The sequence below is a fragment of the Capricornis sumatraensis genome, chromosome 6, assembly GCF_032405125.1.
Source record: "Capricornis sumatraensis isolate serow.1 chromosome 6, serow.2, whole genome shotgun sequence".
NCBI classification, from domain to species: domain Eukaryota; kingdom Metazoa; phylum Chordata; class Mammalia; order Artiodactyla; family Bovidae; genus Capricornis; species Capricornis sumatraensis.
In genome coordinates, this window is record NC_091074.1 from 35,315,387 (window position 1) to 35,334,619 (window position 19,233).

General features: G+C 37.9%; 1 protein-coding gene across 1 annotated transcript in view; it reads right to left on the minus strand.

Annotated features, from left to right (window-relative positions):
• LOC138080689 (centlein-like) overlaps window positions 1-7,819 on the minus strand; it is a 110,485-nt gene extending 102,666 nt beyond the window's left edge. The window contains exon 1 of the mRNA XM_068973577.1: window positions 7,748-7,819. Within this exon, the coding sequence (XP_068829678.1) occupies window positions 7,748-7,819 (72 nt within the window). The remainder of the gene's footprint in view (window positions 1-7,747) is intronic.
• Between the last annotated feature and the right edge of the window lie 11,414 nt (window positions 7,820-19,233).

The window sequence follows — 19,233 nt, forward strand, 5'->3', positions numbered from 1 at the left end:
TTTTCATCTAAAGACAAAACAAGAGTAGACGTGTATGAGTTTGCACCAGACTACTGTAGATCTCTGGGAAACAAATTCTATTGTTCCCTCTCAACGCAAATACTTTACTGGAGAGCTGGATAATGTGACAAAAAATACCATGTTCAGGAATACATGAACATTTTTACTTTTCCCAAATCACTCTATCACCAAATCATATTCTCCATTTAGTAAAAAATTCTACAAGCAAATCAGGAATATCACCCTTTTATAATCTCTTCAGTTTCTCTCAATGATTTTTTAATCACTGTCCCAAATAGTATAGTTTTCATAAATATACTTTAAAATATTTTGGCATGTTAGATTCCAAGGTGGAGTGAATTTAAAGGGAGTTTATTTTTTTAATTCATGAAAATAAACGATTATAATGTTAAAAACGATTTTGACAGGGATGATATAAAAATATTATTAAGAAGGAGTTCAGTCTGGAGGAAATTGAATTTTGAGCCTGGTCTAGATCTCACTTCTAGCTCTGTTTTACCCCAGGAGATATTAATCTATTTTACCTTTACTTTCCTCATCTGTAAAATGGGAATAGTAACAGCTATCTTCTAAGTTACAAGTATTAAATATGATCATATATGACAATTCTTAGCAAATAGTAAGTTCTAAACATTTTATCACCATCATTTCATTATTATTAATCATAACAGCTATTTAATAAAATTACTTGAGATAAAATTTCAGTTACCTACACTAAATACTGCTGAATTAGCTTTTACATCAACTTATGCTTTTATATTTTATATATTTTATATTTATATATTTTATATCAACTTACACATATTATATTAAAATATAATATGTTATGAAGAAATGTAGCAAACATCTTAAATTTGAGAGTTCAATCCTGGAAACTGGCATTATTTTTTTTTATTAAGATTGGGTACAACTCATGAAAATTTCACATGCAACAATGGAGAAATACCTTTTTTAGGTCTGGTATGTTTAAAATGTTTAAAGTTTCTTAACTGCCTACTGTGAATCTATGTTTAATCATAAGAACTAGTCAAGATTATTTGTATTTAAGTTTAAAATGGGGAACAACATAGATACTACTTTTAAAGAATTTGATGAGGGAAAGTTCATAGCACATATGAAAGTGTTATTCAAGGTCACTCTCTAAAAATTGTTGTCAAATTGACTTTGCTGCTGCTAAGTCATTTCAGTCGTGTCTGACTCTGTGTGACCCCAAAGACAGCAGCCCACCAGGCTCCTCTGACCCTGGGATTTTCTAGGCAAGAATACTGAAGTGGGTTGCCATTTCCTTCTTCAATGCACGCATGCATGCTAAGTCACTTCAATCCTGTCCGACTCTGTGCGACCCTATGGACAGCAGCCCACCAGGCTCCTCCGTCCACGGGATTCTCTAGGTAAGAATACTGGAGTGGGTTGCCATTTCCTTCTCCCAAATTGACTTTACTTCTCCAAAAACAGAAAGGAAAGTTTCAACCTATATTTGAAAATGAAAGTCTAGGGAATTGTTAAAGGCATTTGGTTTGTGTGCTAATAGATTATCTCAAGTCCAGTACTGAGAATTTAATTTACCAAAAAGATGGCTTCTTTCAAAACTGAAATAAAACACCTGACTTTTTGAAGTTTGTGTATTACTTTGCTAGCGCTGTCATAACAATGTACACAGATTGAGTGAATTAAACTCTGATAAAGAGTCAGATACAATTGAGCGACTTCACTTTCACTTTTCACTTTCATGCATTGGAGAAGGAAATGGCAACCCACTCCAGTGTTCTTGCCTGGAGAATCCCAGGGACGGGGGAGGCTGGTGGGCTGCCGTCTATGGAGTCGCACAGAGTCGGACACGACTGAAGCGACTTGACAGCAACAGCAGCAGCAACCTCATTTTAGCCTAACTCTTTAAAGACCTTCATCTTCAAATATAATCATATTCTGAGATACAGGAGATTAGGACTTTGACGTAAGAATTTGGTTGTGGGAGGAGACACAATTGGGCTTCCTGGTGGCTCAGATGGTAAAGAATCTGCCTGCAATGCAGGAGACCTGGGCTCAATCCCTGGATTGGGAAGATCCCCTGGAGAAGGGAGACACAATTTACTTCATAAAGGTTGAAATGTTAGTATTTTTTTTAAAAAAACAAATCTACTCATACATTTCATTTCTACTCATGTTTTCAGTATCTTTTAAAGCCATTCTGAATTTCATATATATATCCTTGTAAAATAAGGAAACTCAACTAAAAGGGGTTAAATTATGACTCACACAATTGCATTATTTTTTTAAGTGACAAATTTGACACATGGTCCTATGAAAATAATTCCTTTGGGTTTTTCAGGAGTTAAAATAGATTTCTGGATCTGCTATAGTAGTAGGCAATTAAGGGGAGCAGAATTCTAACACTCTAAAATGTCTCTTTGGCACATGTCATCTCTTGAGCTGGTTGTTTTCAAGAAACTGCAGTCCTAGGAGAACATCTAAAAACTGAGCAGTAACTGACTCCAGAGCCCCAACATCTTTTCTTGTCTTTAGTTAAAGAAGGTATTTAAGGTGACAGCTTAGGCCATTTGACAGTGTCAGTTTCCATGCATTATCTCCCATGTATACAGGAAGTATACATGTTATTAAACTTTGATTTTTCTCTGTTAACCTGTCTTTTTATTACAAGGGATGTCTTATCCAAGAACCTAGAAGAATAGAGGAAAATTATTTTTCCTCCTCCACATTATTTATGGCAGTTGGAATGAAATAATAAATTTCTCTAGGGTTTATACCCCAAGGTAGTAAGTAGCAGTATAGTATAATATGTCCATGGAGATAAAAATTATACAAAACCTGGCAAAAATGAACAAATTGTTCTGAAACAAAAAAGGTAAGCTGCTATAAACTGTATGGCATTCTATCTGGAAGTACTTACTTTATTTCAATTACTTATTTTACCTTAAGATAAATGAACATGAGCATTTCTTGTTCTCTATGTTATACTGTCAAACTAATATGTGTCATTCAGTAATAATGAGATGACAGCCTTTGTTACCTGACTATAAGGAATCTCATCATCTGCTGTATATCAATAGATTTCCTACAAATCAATCCACAGATGTAGAAAATTTAAGTAACTACATTAATAATTTTGTTTATATATATGGACACTTCCAGGTTTTTCTAAGTATCCAAGTGGTAACTGGTTACAAGAATAATCTATTTAAAGAACATTTCCTTTATAACAATAACAAAAAGTGCTAAAATAAAACCAAGCCCATTTAACTGAAATTGATGACTACGAGTTAAGTACAAAATTGCAAAGATAAATGTTAAGATTTTTAAACAACATTTTATTAATGAAGATAACCAGGTTGTAAAGTGACTATAGGATTTATATGGAGGGGTTCTGTTAAAACAGGGAGAGTTATACCAAATCATATGGGCATAAATGTTTATCTAAAATGAGATGAGAATGTATACTTTTTAACTTTAAAATTATAAACATATTACCATTTTACTACATGAAACTGAAACTATGCTTTTTTTAGTTTAAATAAGTGTGTTTAAATGTAAAAATATTTTATACTTTCTATTGTTAAATTCATTCTTTTTATCACTTAAAAATATTTTAAATCTATGTCAAAAGAAGCATAAATGTTTCCACATTTTTTATTTCACTAACATTGATTTTTTAACCCCATTTTGGTAAGCCAATGATTTTGAATTTAAATTAAGGATTCACACAAGGTTCAAGTTCATGAGCCCTCGTTTTAAAACATAATCCTTTATGTTAAAATTCAGATTTAACTTGCTCAGTTCAATATCTTAAAGATTAGAATACCTTCTGTAATGTCTGCTCTGACATTTCTTTCCAATTCTTCTCTGGAGTACTCTTCTTGACCCCATCATCTTCATCATCTCTAAAGAGATGTTCTGGCAGAGAATAAATAATACAGTATGTCTATATAGTATTACATATATATATATATATAAAATACATTATGGTATCCCATATACTGCTGAAACACTGTCCTGTCATTTTAAGGAAAAGGGGTCTATAGTTTCTCCACCATGAATAATGTAGTCTATTTCATTGTCAAATATTGGCCATAAACTGAATGGTGACCCTTTTCAAGATTTTCAGTCACATAATTATGTATCTTTGTAGTGCCACTTTTTTTTTTTTGGCAGTGTAAGATTTTCAAAGGTACAACAGATCTGCAGGTTAACAATGCTGTACTTTTATTCCCATTTTCATTCTTTTGTAGACTATTCCCTCTTTGCCTTAAAAGCAGAATTCACTGCCTTTTTATCTACACAGTCACTACTAGTTTTGTTCTCTGGATCTTGTTCCCTGCCAGGAGGATCAGAGTGATTGCAGAACAAAGCAAACAGTAACAGAATTAGGGTAGACTGAGACTGTAACACCCCCTACCACCACCTTTTTCTTTTTTTTTTTTTAAGAAAAAGATCCTGCACTGGCAGAGTAAAGCACAAAAATCACATTTCCAGAATAACTGACTTTAGCCAGTTAAGGGTAAAGTTCAAACCATTCCTACACTGCCCAAGCATCCCTTCAAACAAGCAAAACTATATAAGAAACATATTATTAAAGGAAAAAAAATCATAAAACTTCAGTTAATATTATTAGAATTGAAATACATTAAAACCTATAAATATTTTTCTTAGATAAATTAGTGACAAACTTAATATTTTCTTACTGAATTATTTTTGAATTATATTTCTCAAAAAATCAAAAAGGGGGGCAAAAATAACAATACATAAAGCTAAAAGGCTGTATATCTGTATTAGTCGGAGATGATTTTGCTTTAAAGTATTCTTGGCTGCTGTAGGTCAGTGTAAAACTTTGATTTATCAACAAAGGAAAAAGAAAACAATATTATTCTCTGTAGAGTAGAAATCCTCTTGGTATAAACAGTGACTAACAAGTTTGTTAGAGTGAATTAGGCATTTCTTTTGTCTTTGAAACATGACATATCCAATTAAAACTTCTGTACTCACAAAATAAATAGAACATTATCCTAAGGATAATAAAAGTCAGAATAGGTAGAATTTGCCACCTGGGGAATATGTACCTTTACCTTGATAATCATCGATTGGTTCCCAAGTTTCTCTTTCTAGTCCCCTAACACCATGGTGCTGAATTCATTTACAACATTCTTTCAGCAATATAGAAATAATATGCAAATACAATTCATCTGTTCTAGTGATTTAAATATCTGCTATAGTTCTTAGTAAAATATTTACACTTAAAAATAAGAAAACAGTTCTATATTCAAAGGCCAAGTAGCTAAATAATTCCAACAAAATAAATGTTAAAGACATTTAAAAGTGAATTTGACTGCTATTTTTATGCTCCTAAGTGCTTCAAGATTCACAGGTGGACTGGAAGAGCATGTTCACTTGTGGTTTTCTGTTGAAAATTCCATTTCTCACCTTCACAGGTCTTATAAAGAATATACAAGCAGCCTGAGCCAGGCCAAAGAGAGAAACAAAGACCCAACTCTCTGCCCCTTGATTCCCTTCCCTTCCAAGGATCTCAGGATTTGGGAAGTGAACAAAGAGGATTTAGTTAGAAATATACAGGTCTATTTCTGTGCTTTGGTAGATGTATGAGAATATGCTTCACCTTAAGTTCAGTTCAGTACCATTTACTCAGTTGTGTCCAACTTTTTGGGACCCCATGAACTGCAGCACGCCAGGCCTCCCTGTCATCACCAACTCCTGGAGCTTGCTCAAACTCATGTCCATTGAGTTGGTGATGCCATCCAACCATCTCATCCTCTGTTGTCCCCTTCTCCTCCCACCTTCAATCTTTGCCAGCATCAGGGTCTTTTCCAATGAGTCATTTCTTTGCATCAGGTAGCCAAAGTTTTGGAGCTTCAACTTCAGCATCAGTCCTTCCAATGAATATTCAGGACTGATTTCCTTTAGGATGGTCTGGTTGGATCTCCTTGCAATGCAAGGGACTGTCAAGAGTCTTCTCCAACAACACAGGTCAAAAGCATTAATTTTTTGGTGCTCAGGTTTCTTTATGGTCTAACACTCACATCCTTACATGACCACTGGAAAAACAAGAGCTTTGAATAGACAGACCTTTGTTGGCAAATTAATGTTTCTGCTTTTTAATATGCTGTCTAGATTGGTCATAGCTTTGCTTCGAAGGAGTAAGCGGGGTTTTTGTTTGTTTGTTTCATGGTTGCAGTCACCATCTGCAGTGATTTTGGAGCCCCCCAAAATAAAGTCTGTCACTGTTTCCATTGTTTCCCCATCTATTTGCCATGAAATGATGGGACTGGATGCCATGATCTTCATTTTCTGAAAGCTGAGTTTTAAGCATCAAGAGGCTCTTTAGTTCTTCTTTGCTTTCTACCATAAGGGTGGTGTCATCTGCATATCTGAGGTTATTGATATTTCTCCTGGCAATCCTGGTTCCAGCTTGTGCTTCTTCCAGCCCAGCATTTCTCATGATGTACTCTGCATATAAGTTAAATAAGCAGGGTGACAATATACGGCCTTGACATACTCCTTTTCCTATTTGGAACCAGTCTGTTGTTCCATGTCCAGTTCTAACTGTTGCTTCCTGACCTGCATACAGGTTTCTCAAGAGGCAGGTCAGGTGGTCTGGTATTCCCATCTCTTTCAGAATTTTCCACAATTTATTGGGATCCACACAGTCAAAGGCTTTGGCATAGTCAATAAAGCAGAAATAGATGTATTTCTGGAACTCTCTTGCTTTTTCGATGATCCAGCGGATGTTGGCAATTTGATCTCTGGTCCTCTGCCTTTTCTAAAACCAACTTGAACATCTGGAAGTTCATGGTTCATGTATTGATGAAGCCTGGCTTGGAGAATTTTGAGCATTACTTTATGAGATTGTAAGATGAGTGCAACTGTGTGGTAGTTTGAGCATTCTTTGGCATTGCTTTTCTTTGGGATTGGAATGAAAACTAACCTTTTCCAGTCCTGTGGCCACTGTTATTTTCCAAATTTGCTGACATATTGAGTGCAGCACTTTCACAGCATCAACTTTCAGGATTTGAAATAGCTCAACTGGAATTCCATCACCTCCCCTAGCTTTGTTCATAGTGATGCTTCCTAAGGCCCACTTGACTTCACATTCCAGGATGTCTGGCTCTAGATGAGTGATCACACCATCATGATTATCTGGGTCATGAAGATCTTTTCTGTATAGTTCTTCTGTGTATTTTTGGCACCTCTTCTGAATATCTTCTGCTTCTGTTAGGTCCCTACTATTTCTTTCCTTTACTGAGCCCATCTTTCCAAAGTTTGTTGTGATCCACACAGTCAAAGGCTTTAGTGCAGTCAATCCAACAGAAGTAACTGTTTTTTCTGGAATTCTCTTGCTTTTTCTATGATCCAACAGATGTTGGCAATTTGTTCTCTGGTTCCTCTGCCTTTTCTAAATCCATCTTGAACATCTGGAAGTTCTTGGTTCACATACTGTTGAAGCCTAGCTTGGAGAATTTGAGCATTACATTGTTAGCTTGTGAGAGGAGTGCAATTGTGTGGTAGTTTGAGGAAGGCTTTCTTATCTCTCCTTGCTATTCTTTGGAACTTTGGCATTCAGATGGATGTATTTTTCCTCTTCTCCTTTGCCTTTCACCTCTCTTCTTTTCTCAGCTATTTGTAAGGCCTCCTCAGACAATCATTTTGTCTTTTTGAATTTCTTTTTCTTGATCACCATCTCCTATTCAATGTCACAAACCTCCACCCATAGTTCTTCAGGCTCTCTGTCTATCAGATCTAATCCCTTGAATCTAATTGTCACTTGTACCATATAATCGAAAGGGATTTTGGCCTAGTGGTTTTCACTACTTTCTTCATTTTAAGTCTGAATTTTCCAATAAGGAGTTCATGACCTGACCCCCAGTCAGCTCCCAGTCTTGTTTTTACTGAATGTATAGAACCTCTCCATCTTCAGCTGCAAAGAAAAAAATCAGTCTGATTTTGGTATTGACCATCTGGTGATGTCCATGTGTAGAGTGAACTCTTGTGTTGTTGGAAGAGGGTGTTTACCATGACTAGTGTGTTCTCTTGGCAAAACTCTGTTAGCCTTTTCTCTGCTTCATTTTTGTACTCCAAGGTCAAACTTGCCTGTTACTCTAGGTATGTTTTACCTTACTGGAAATTTATTTTTTAAATTGTGATTTTAAATGCTTTGCTGTTATTTTCACTCTTACGTTTTTTACTCTTACATTTCTTTTGTCCCCTTAACTCTCCTGGATAATATTAAAAATTAATGTAAATTCTCAAACATTTTCTCCATCTTTTAGATATTTTAATAAATTATTAAAAATCTGTTACTATTATGGAGGGTTGCAGAATATAGTAGCCTAAAACATGCCACTTTGGCATACTGATTATTTTGGGCAATAGTAGGCACTTAAAAAAAAATCGAGGGACAGATTTTCCTAGAATACCCCTTTATCTGCTGGAAGACCCTCCAAAAGGAACTCACTCCCGTAAAGTTTCACCAGAGAAGATTAACTCTTATCACAGGAGGAGGAAACAAGAAGCCCACACTCGATCCAGACAAGTTTTGTTACAAACTATGATAGCTCTCAGCTAGTCTCTTGAGGGCCCATTCATTTTTCCTAAAATCATTTACTCTCACTTAGGAGGCCTACATCCCTCCTCTTCCTCTCTTCCTATTAGAAGAGGGTGTAATTCTGAATTCTGAAGCCTCCTATTTGAGTACTCACTTTCCCCTGGGTATCTTCCATGTGTATGTAAGACATATACATTAATAAATTTGTTTTTCTTAATCGGTCTTTTACTATAGGGGTTTCAGCTAAGAACTCAAAAAGGTGGAAGGAAAATTCTTATTCCATCCCTCTAATTATTTTTTTATTCATCTTAAATTTTGTTTCCTACACTAGCTTTATTAAAGGTCTGTTTGTGATTATATCAATTTGGGATACAAAGAAAGGGGAATAGGTATCTTGAGTATTGACAATTTCCTAAAAATCCTGAAACCAAGTAGACCCTGGCTCCTGGGTATGGAAGTCTTTCTGTGTCCCCTATTCTGTGTTTGTAGGGGACAGATCCAGCCTCCATGACCTTCCTTGACTCCCAAAGGGCAGATTCAAACATCTGCTAATCAGGGAAGGGAGGGAACGCAGAGACAAGGCAGGAGCAGCCAAGAAACAAGTGTGCAGCCTGGTCCTGGTTCTGCCTCAAGGGATACACGTAACAGTATCCTGGGGTGCAGGCCTTGTACTCACCTTAGTATTACCAGCAACCCCACTCTTGAACTATTACAATAAAATGCCTCACCATGTTCTCCCAGGTTGAGACACACAGTTTTCAAGGGCAGGACCCCATTGCGCCCCCCTATGCCTGGCAAAGCAATAAGGCTTCTCTCTTCAACTTCACTCAAAACTCAGTCCCTGAAATTTGATTCAGCATCAGTGCAGAGAGGCTGAGTTTTCTGGCATCAATATTACTATATTTTCTTCATTTTTAGGCAAAAATAAGAGTCATAGTGAGCAGTGGAGAAGGAAATGGCAATTCACTCCAGTATTCTTGCCTGGAAAATTCAATGGACAGAGGAGCCTAGTGGGCTATTTTCCATGGGGTCACAAAAAGCTGGACATGACTGAGCAACTGAGCATACACACAGCACATAGTGAGTATATTACTTTAGAGGGTACTTGTCATACAATAAAATAAGAAATATATCTTTGGTCTTTTCTCTTGGCTCCCTACACAGAGCTTCTAAAAATCCTTAGAATCTCATGAGTGATAGAGAGATAGAGGTAAGAGAATTATCTTCTGTTATTCATAACAGACCCCTTTTCACAAGTTTCGCTTAAATCTATTTTCCTTTATATTTCACTTCTACTTAACACAAGCTGGGATTTTTGTTGGAGACACCAACAAAAGTTGCAAGGTACAAAATTAATACACACAAATGTCTTGCATTTCTATACACTAACAACAAAAGATAAGAAAGAGAAATTAATGAAACAATCCCATTTACCATCACATTAAAAGAATAAAATACCTAGGAATAAACCTACCTAAAGAGATAAAAGAACTGTACTTTGAAAACTATAAGACACTAATAAGATAAATAATAAATGATACAAAGAGATGAAAAGATACACCATATTCTTGGATTGGAAGAATCAATACTGTCAAAAATGCCCATACTACTCTAGGCAACCTACAGATTCAGTGCAATCCCTATCAAATTATCAACAGCTTTTTTCACAGAACAGTAATTTTAAAATATTCTAATTCCTATGGAAAATAAAAGACTCCAAAGAGCAAAAGCAATCCTGGTGGAATCAGGCTTGTTATCTTCAGACTATACTACAAAGCTAGAGTCATCCAAACAGTATGGTACTGGCACAAAAACTGAAATACTGATAATGGAACAGGATAGGAAGCCTGGAAATAAACCCACGCATCTATGGTCAATTAATCTATGACAAAGAAAGTAAGAATATATAATAGAGAAAAACACTCTCTTCAAAAAGTGATGCTGGGAAACTGGATAGCCACATGTGATAGAATTAAATTAGAACATTCTCTAAATCCATACAGAAAAATAAACTCAAAATGGATTAAAGACCTGAATGTAAAACTGCATACTATAAAACTCTTGGAAACACAGGCAGAACACACTGTGACATAAACTACAGCAATTTTTTTTTTTGGATTGACCTCCTAGAGTAATGAAAATAAAAAGAGAAATAAACAAATGGCATATAATAAAACTTAAAAGCTTTTTCATAGCAAAAAAAAAATACATAAAAGTAAAATGAAAAGACAACCCACAGAATGGGAGAAAACATTTGCTAATGAAGCGACCAACAAGGCATTAATCTCCAAAATATAAAATGGGTCATGCAGTTCAATATCAAGAAAACAAACAACACAATCAAAAAATGGGCAGAAGATCTAAGCAGACAATTCTCTAAATAAAGCATACACGTTTCCAAAAAGAACATGAAAATATGCTCAACATTACTAATTATTCAGTTCAGTTCAGTAGCTCATTGTGTCCAACTCTTTGCGACCCTCTGAATCACAGCACGCCAGGCGTCCCTGTTCATCAGCAATTCCTACTAATTATTAGATAACTGCAAATCAAAACTACAATAAATATCACCTTACAATGGTAATAATGGCCATCATCAAAAACTGTACAAACAATAAATGCTGGAGAGGGTGTGGAGAAAATAGGAACCATCCAAAGCTATTGGTATGAATGTAAACTGGTACAGCCACTATGGAGAACAACAAACAGGTTCCTTAAAAAGATAAAAATAGAACTGTAAAATCCAGCAATCCCACTCCTGAGCATACATCCAGAGAAACTATAATTCAAAAAGATACATGCACCTCAGTGTTCCCTGCAGCACTGTTAACAAGAGCCAGGACATGGAAACCACCTAAATGTCCATCAACAGAGGAGTGGATAAAGAAGTAGTACATATATACAATGGGATAGTAGTCAAGTCATTAAAAGGAAAGAAATGCCATTTGCACCAACATGGATGGGTCCAGAGATTAAATGAAGTAAGTCAGACAGAGAAAGACAAATTACTTGTATGTGGAATCTAAAAATTTAAACAAATGAACTTACTCTCTAAACAGAAACAGACTCGCAGACTTCAAAAATAAACACTTACTGTTACCAAAGGGAAAGGGGGGGGGGATAAATTAGGAGTTTTAGATTAACATATATACACTACTATATATAAAATAGATAATCATTTAGGACCTAGTGAACTCTACTCAGTATTATATAATAACCAATATGGGAAAAGAACCTGAAAAACAATGGATATATGTATATGAATAATGAATCACCTAGTTATATACCTTAAACTAACACAACACTGTAAATTCTCTAATATACAGCAGGAGGGACGAAAGGAGCTACTCCACGTTCAAGGTCCGGAGGGGCGGCCATGAGAAGATACCCCTCATCCAAGGTAAGGAGCAGTGGCTGTGCTTTGCTGGAGCAGCCGTGAAGAAATATCCCACGTCCAAGGTAAGAGACACCCAAGTAAGACGGTAGGTGCTGAGAGAGGCATCAGAGGGCAGACACACTGAAACCATACTTACAGAAAACTAGTCAATCTAACCACAAGGACCACAGCCTTGTCTAACTCAGTGAAACTAAGCCATGCCGTGTGGGGCCACCCAAGACAGGCAGGTCATGATGGAGAGGTCTGACAGAATGTGGTCCACTGGAGAAGGAAATGGCAAACCACTTCAGTATTCTTGCCTTCAGAACCCCATGAAGAGTATGAAAAGGCAAAATGATAGGATACTGAAAGGGGAACTCCCCAGGTTGGTAGGTGCCCAATATGCTACAGGAGATCAGTGGAAAAATGACTCCAGAAAGAATGAAGGGATGGAGCCAAAGCAAAAACAATACCCAGTTGTGGATGTGACTGGTGATAGAAGCAAGGTCCAATGCTGTAAAGAGCAACATTGCATACGAACCTGGAATGTTAGGTCCATGAATCAAGGCAGATTGGAAGTGGTCAAACAGGAGATGGCAAGTGTGAACGTCGACATTCTAGGAATCAGCGAACTAAAATGGACAGGAATGGGTGAATTTAACTCAGGTGACCATTATATCTACTACTGTGGGCAGGATTCCCTTAGAAGAAATGGAGTAGCCATCATGGTCAACAAAAGAGTCTGAAATACAGTACTTGGATGTAATCTCAAAAATGACAGAATGATTTGTTTCCAAGGCAAAACATTCAGTATCAAGGTTATCCAAGTCTACGGCCACAACCAGTAATGCTGAAGAAGCTTAAGTTGAATGGTTCTATGCAGACCTATAAGACTTTTTAGAATGAACACCCCAAAATGATGTCCTTTTCTCTACAGGGGACTGGAATGCAAAAATAAGAAGTCAAGAAACACCTGGGGTAACAGGCAAATTTGGCCTTGGAATACGAAATGTTAACAGAGCAAAGGCTAATAGAGTTTTGCCAAGAAAACGCACTGGTCATAGTAAACACCCTCTTCCAACAACACAAGAGAAGACTCTACACATGGACATCACCAGATGGTCAACACTGAAATCAGACTGATTATATTCTTTGCAGCCAAAGATGGGGAATCTCTATACAGTCAGCAAAAACAAGACCAGTAGCTGACTGTGGCTCAGATCATGAACTCCTTATTGCCAAATTCAGACTTAAATTGAAGAAAGTAGGGGAAACCACTAGGCCATTCAGGTATGACCTAAATCAAATCCCTTATGGTTATAGAGTGGAAGTGAGAAATAGATTTAAGGGCCTAGATCTGATAGATAGAGTGCCTGATGAACTATGGATGGAGGTTTGTGACATAGTAAAGGAGACAGGGATCAAGACAATCCCCATGGAAAAGAAATGCAAAAAAGCAAAATGGCTGTCTCGGGAGGCCTTACAAATAACTGTGAAAAGAAGAAAAGTGAAAAGCAAAGGAGAAAAGGAAAGATATAAGCATCTGAATGCAGAGTTCCAAAGAATAGCAAGGAGAGATAGGAAAGCATTCTTCAGCGATCAATGCAAAGAAATAGAGGAAAACAACAGAATGGGAAAGACTAGAGGTCTCTTCAAGAAAATTAGAGATACCAAGGGAACATTTCATGCAAAGATGGGCTTGATAAAGGACAGAAATGGTATGGACCTAACAGAAGCAGAAGATATTCAGAAGAGGTGCCAAGAATACACAGAAGAATTGTACAAAAAAGATCTTCATGACCAAGATAATCACGATGGTATGATCACTCACCTAGAGCCAGACATCCTTGAATGGGAAGTCAAGTGGGCCTTAGAAAGCATCACTACGAACAAAGCTAGTGGAGGTGATGGAATTCCAGTTGAGCTGTTTCAAATCCTGAAAGATGATGCTGTGAAAGTGCTACACTCAATATGCCAGCAAATTTGGAAAACTCAGTTTTCATTCCAATCCCAAAGAAAGGCAATGCCAAAGAATGCTCAAACTACTGCACAATTGCACCCATCTCACACACTAGTAAAGTAATGCTCAAAAATCTCCAAGCCAGGCTTCAGCAATATGTGAACGATGAACTTCCAGATGTTCAAGCTGGTTTTAGAAAAGGCAGAAAAATCAGAGATCAAATTGCCAACATCCACTGGATCATGGAAAAAGCAAGAGAATTCCAGAAAAACATATATTTCTGCTTTATTGACTATGCCAAAGCCTTTGACTGTGTGGATCACAATAAACTGTGGAAAATTCTGAAAGAGATGGGAATATCAGACCACCTCACCTGCCTTTTGAGAAAAGTATATGCAGGTCAGGAAACCACAGTTAGAACTGGACATGGGACAACAGACTGGTTCCAAATAGGAAAAGGAGTACATCAAGGCTGTATATTGTCACCCTGCTTATTTAACTTATATGCAGAGTGCATCATGAGAAACGCTGGGCTGGAAGAAGCACAAGCTGGAATCAAGATTGCCAGGAGAAATATCAATAACCTCAGATATGCAGATGATACCACCTTTATGGCAGAAAGTGAAGAGGAACTGAAAAGTCTCTTGATGAATGTGAAAGAGGAGAGCGAAAAAGTTGGCTTAAAGTTCAACATTGAGAAAACTAATAGAGTTTTGCCAAGAAAATGCACTGGTCATAGCAAACACCCTCTTCCAACAACACAAGAGAAGACTCTACACATGGACATCACCAGATGGTCAACACCGAAATCAGACTGATTATATTCTTTGCAGCCAAAGATGGAGAAGCTCTATACAGTCAACAAAAACAAGACCAGGAGCTGACTGTGGCTCAGATCATGAACTCCTTATTACCAAATTCAGACGTACATTGAAGAAAGTAGGGAAAACCGCTAGGCCATTCAGGTATGACCTAAATCAAATCCCTTATGGTTATAGACTGGAAGTGAGAAATAGATTTAAGGGCCTAGATCTGATAGATAGAGTGCCTGATGAACTATGGAATGAGGTGCATGACATTATACAGGAGACAGGGATCAAGACCATCCCCAGGGAAAAGAAATGCAAATAGCTGTGAAAAGAAGAGAAGCAAAAAGCAAAGGAGAAAAGGAAAGATATAAGCAAATGAATGCAGAGTTCCAAAGAATAGCAAGAACAGATAAGAAAGCCTGCTACAGTGATCAATATAAAGAAATAGAGGAAAACAACAGAATGGGAAAGACTAGAGATCACTTCAAGAAAATTACAGATACTAAGGGAACATTTCATGCAAAGATGGGCTTGATAAAGGACAGAAATGGTATGGACCTAACAGAAGCAGAAGATATTAAGAAGAGGTGGCAAGAATACACAGAAGAACGGTACAAAAAAGATCTTCACAACCCAGATAATCATGATGATGTGATCACTAATCTAGAGCCAGACATCTTGGAATGTGAAGTCAAGTGGGCCTTAGGAAGCATCACTACGAACAAAGCTAGTGGAGGCGAAGGAATTCCAGTGGAGTTGTTTCAAATCCTGAAAGATGATGCTGTGAAAGTGTTGCACTCAATATGCCAGCAAATTTGGAAAACTCAGCAGTGGCCACAGGACTGGAAAAGGTCAGTTTTCATTCCAATCCCAAAGAAAGGCAATGCCAAAGAATGCTCAAACTACCACACAATTGTACTCATCTCACATGCTAGTAAAGGAATGCTAAAAATTCTCCAAGCCAGGTTTCAGCAATACGTGAACCATGAATTCCCTGATGTTCAAGCTGGTTTTAGAAAAGGCAGAGGAACCAGAGATCAAATTGCCAACATCTGCTGGATCATGGAAAAAGCAAGAGAGTTCCAGAAAAACATCTATTTCTGCTTTATTGACTATGCCAAAGCCGTGGACTGTGTGGATCACAATAAACTGTGGAAAATTCTGAAAGAGATGGGAATACCAGACCACCTAACCTGCCTCTTGAGAAATCTGTATGCAGGTCAGGAAGCAACAGTTCGAACTGGACATGGAACAACGGACTGGTTCCAAACAGGAAAAGGAGTACAACAAGGCTGTATATTGTCACCCTCCTTATTTAACTTTATGCAGACTACATCATGAGAAACACTGGACTGGAAGAAACATAAGCTGTAATCAAGATTGCCGGGAGAAATATCAATAACCTCAGATATGCAGATGACACCACCCTTATGGCAGAAAGTGAAGAGGAGCTAAAAAGCCTCTTGATGAAAGAAAAAGAGGAGAGTGAAAAAGTTGGCTTAAAGTTCAACATTCAGAAAACGAAGATCATGGCATCCGGTCCCATTACTTCATGGGAAATAGATGGGGAAACAGTAGAAACAGTGTCAGACTTTATTTTTGGGGGCTCCAAAATCACTGCAGATGGTGACTGCAGCCATGAAATTAAATGACGCTTACTCCTTGGAAGACAAGTTATGACCAACCTAGATATTGTATTTAAAAGCAGAGACATTACTTTGCTGACTAAGGTCCGTCTAGTCAAGGCTATGGTTTTCCCTGTGGTCATGTATGGATGTGAGAGTTGGACTGTGAAGAAGGCTGAGTGCCAAGAATTGATGCGTTTGAACTGTGGTGTTGGAGAACACTCTTGAGAGTCCCTTGCACTGCAAGGAGATCCAACTAGTCCATTCTGAAGGAGATCAACCCTGGAATTTCTTTGGAAGGAATGGTCTAAGGCTGAAACTCCAGTACTTTGGCCACCTCATGCGAAGAGTTGACTCATTGGAAAAGACTCTGATGCTGGGAGGGATGGGGGCAGGAGGAAAAGGGGACGACCGAGGATGAGATGGCTGGATGGCATCACGGACTCGATGGACATGAGTCTGAGTGAACTCCGGGAGATGGTGATGGACAGGGAGGCCTGGCGTACTGCGATTCATGGGGTTGCAAAGAGTCAGACACGACTGAGCAACTGAACTGAACTGAACTGAAGATCCTGGCACCTGGTCCCATTACTTTCGGGAAACAGATGGGGAAACAGTGAAAACAGTGTCAGACTTTATTTCTGGGGGCTCCAAAATCACTGCAGATGGTGACTGCAGTCATGAAATTAAAAGACGCTTACTCCTTGGAAGGAAAGTTATGTCCAACCTTGACAGCCTATTGAATAGCAGAGACGTTACTTTGCCCACAAAGGTCAAGGCTATGGTTTTTCCAGTGGTCAGGTATGGATGTGAGAGTTGGACTGTGAAGCCTAAGAACTGATGCTTTTGAACTGTGGTGTTGGAGAAGACTCTTGAGAGTCCCTTGGACTGCAAGGGGATCCAACCAGTCCATTCTAAGGAGATCAATCCTGGGTGTTCTTTGGAAGGTCTGATGTTAAAGCTTAAACTCCAGTACTTTGGCCACCTCATGCGAAGATTTGACTCATTGGAAAAGACTCTGATGCTGGGAGGGATTGGGGGCAGGAGGAGAAGGGGACGACAGAGGATGAGATGGCTGGATGGCTTCACTGACTCAATGGACCTGAGTTTGAATGAACTCCAAGAGTTGGTGATGGACTGGGAGGCCTGGCGTGCTGAAATTCATGGGGTTGCAAAGGGTCGGACACGATTTAGCGACTGAACTGAACCGAATATACAGAAAAATTTTTTTTAAAGTTAAGTGTTGTCAACTCAGGAGATGCTGTTGTAGATACACGGTGTCATATATAAGACTCCTGTGTGTTTGCATGCTAAGATGCTTCAGTCATTTCTGACTCTTAGTGACCCGATGGACTATAGCCTGCCAGGCTCCACTGTCCATGGGATCCTCCAGGCAAGAATACTGGAGTGGGTTGCCATTTCCTTCTCCAGTGGATCTCCCTGACTCAGGGATTGAACCCATGTCTCTTTTGTTTCCTGCATTGGCAGGCACGTTCTTTTCCACTAGTGATATTTGGGAAGCAACATAAGCCTCCTCGTAATCACAAAGCAAAACCCTACAATAAACACACAAAAGATAAACAGAAAGGAATATAAATACATTTATACAACTTAAGAAAGTTATCAAAATATAAAAGAAGAGAACAGAACCATAAAAAACATCCAGTAAACAATTAACAAAGACATCAATATGTACATACATATCAGCAATTATTTTAAGTGGAAATGCCTTAAATTCTCCAAACAAAGACATAGAGTAGCTAGATGAATAAAAATAAGATAAGGCCTATCTATACACTGACTACAAAAGATTCACTATACATGTTAAGACACACATAGACTGAACATGAAGGGATTGAAAAACTTATTTCATGCAAAAGGAAACCAAAGGAAGCTGAAGTAGTGACACTTATATCGGACTAAACAGACTTTTAAACAAGACTGTTGCAGAAAACAAAGATGGATATTATATAATGATGTGTTGTTCAACAAGAGGATTTACCATTTGCAAATATTCATATACCCTACATCAGTTCAGTTCAGTTCAGTCGCTCAGTCATGTCCGACTCTTTGCCACCCCATGAACTTCAGCACGCCAGGCCTCCCTGGCCATCACCATCTCCCAGAGTTCACTCAAACTCACGTCCATCGAGTTGGTGATGCCATCCAGCCAGCTCATCCTCTGTCGTCCCCTTCTCCTCTTGCCCCCAATCCCTCCCAGCATCAGAGCCTTTTCCAATGAGTCAGCTCTTCGCATGAGGTGGCCAAAGTACTGGAGTTTCAGCTTTAGCATCATTCCTTCCAAAGAACACCCAGGACTGATCTCCCTCAGAATGGACTGGTTGAATCTCCTTGCAGTGCAAGGGACTCTCAAGAGTCTTCTCCAACACCACAGTTCAAAAGCATACACCCTACATACGAGCACCTAAATATAGAAAGCAAATATTAAGAGACCTAATGGTAGAAACAGATAGTAATACAGTAGTTGTTCTGCTCAGATTTAGTATTTCATGATAGTTCAGTCTTACTAGGTGGTATGTTTCCAGGAATTTATCTATTTATGTTCTCGGATAAGCAATTTGTTGGAATTTATTTATTATAAGTATTTTCCTATGATTCTTTGTATTATGTTTCTGAGTTATCAGTTGTAACACCTCCTGTTTCATTTTTTATTTTGAATCCTCTCTTTTTTTCTTGTATGTATAGCTAAAGCCTTGTCAATTTTACTTATCTTTTCAAAGAACCAGTTCTGAACAGATTTATAACTGGTAAGGAGACTGAATCAGTAATCAAAAACCTCCCATCCAACAAAAACCAGGACCAGATGGCTTCATTAATGAATTCTACAAAATATTTAGAGAATTAATATTAAT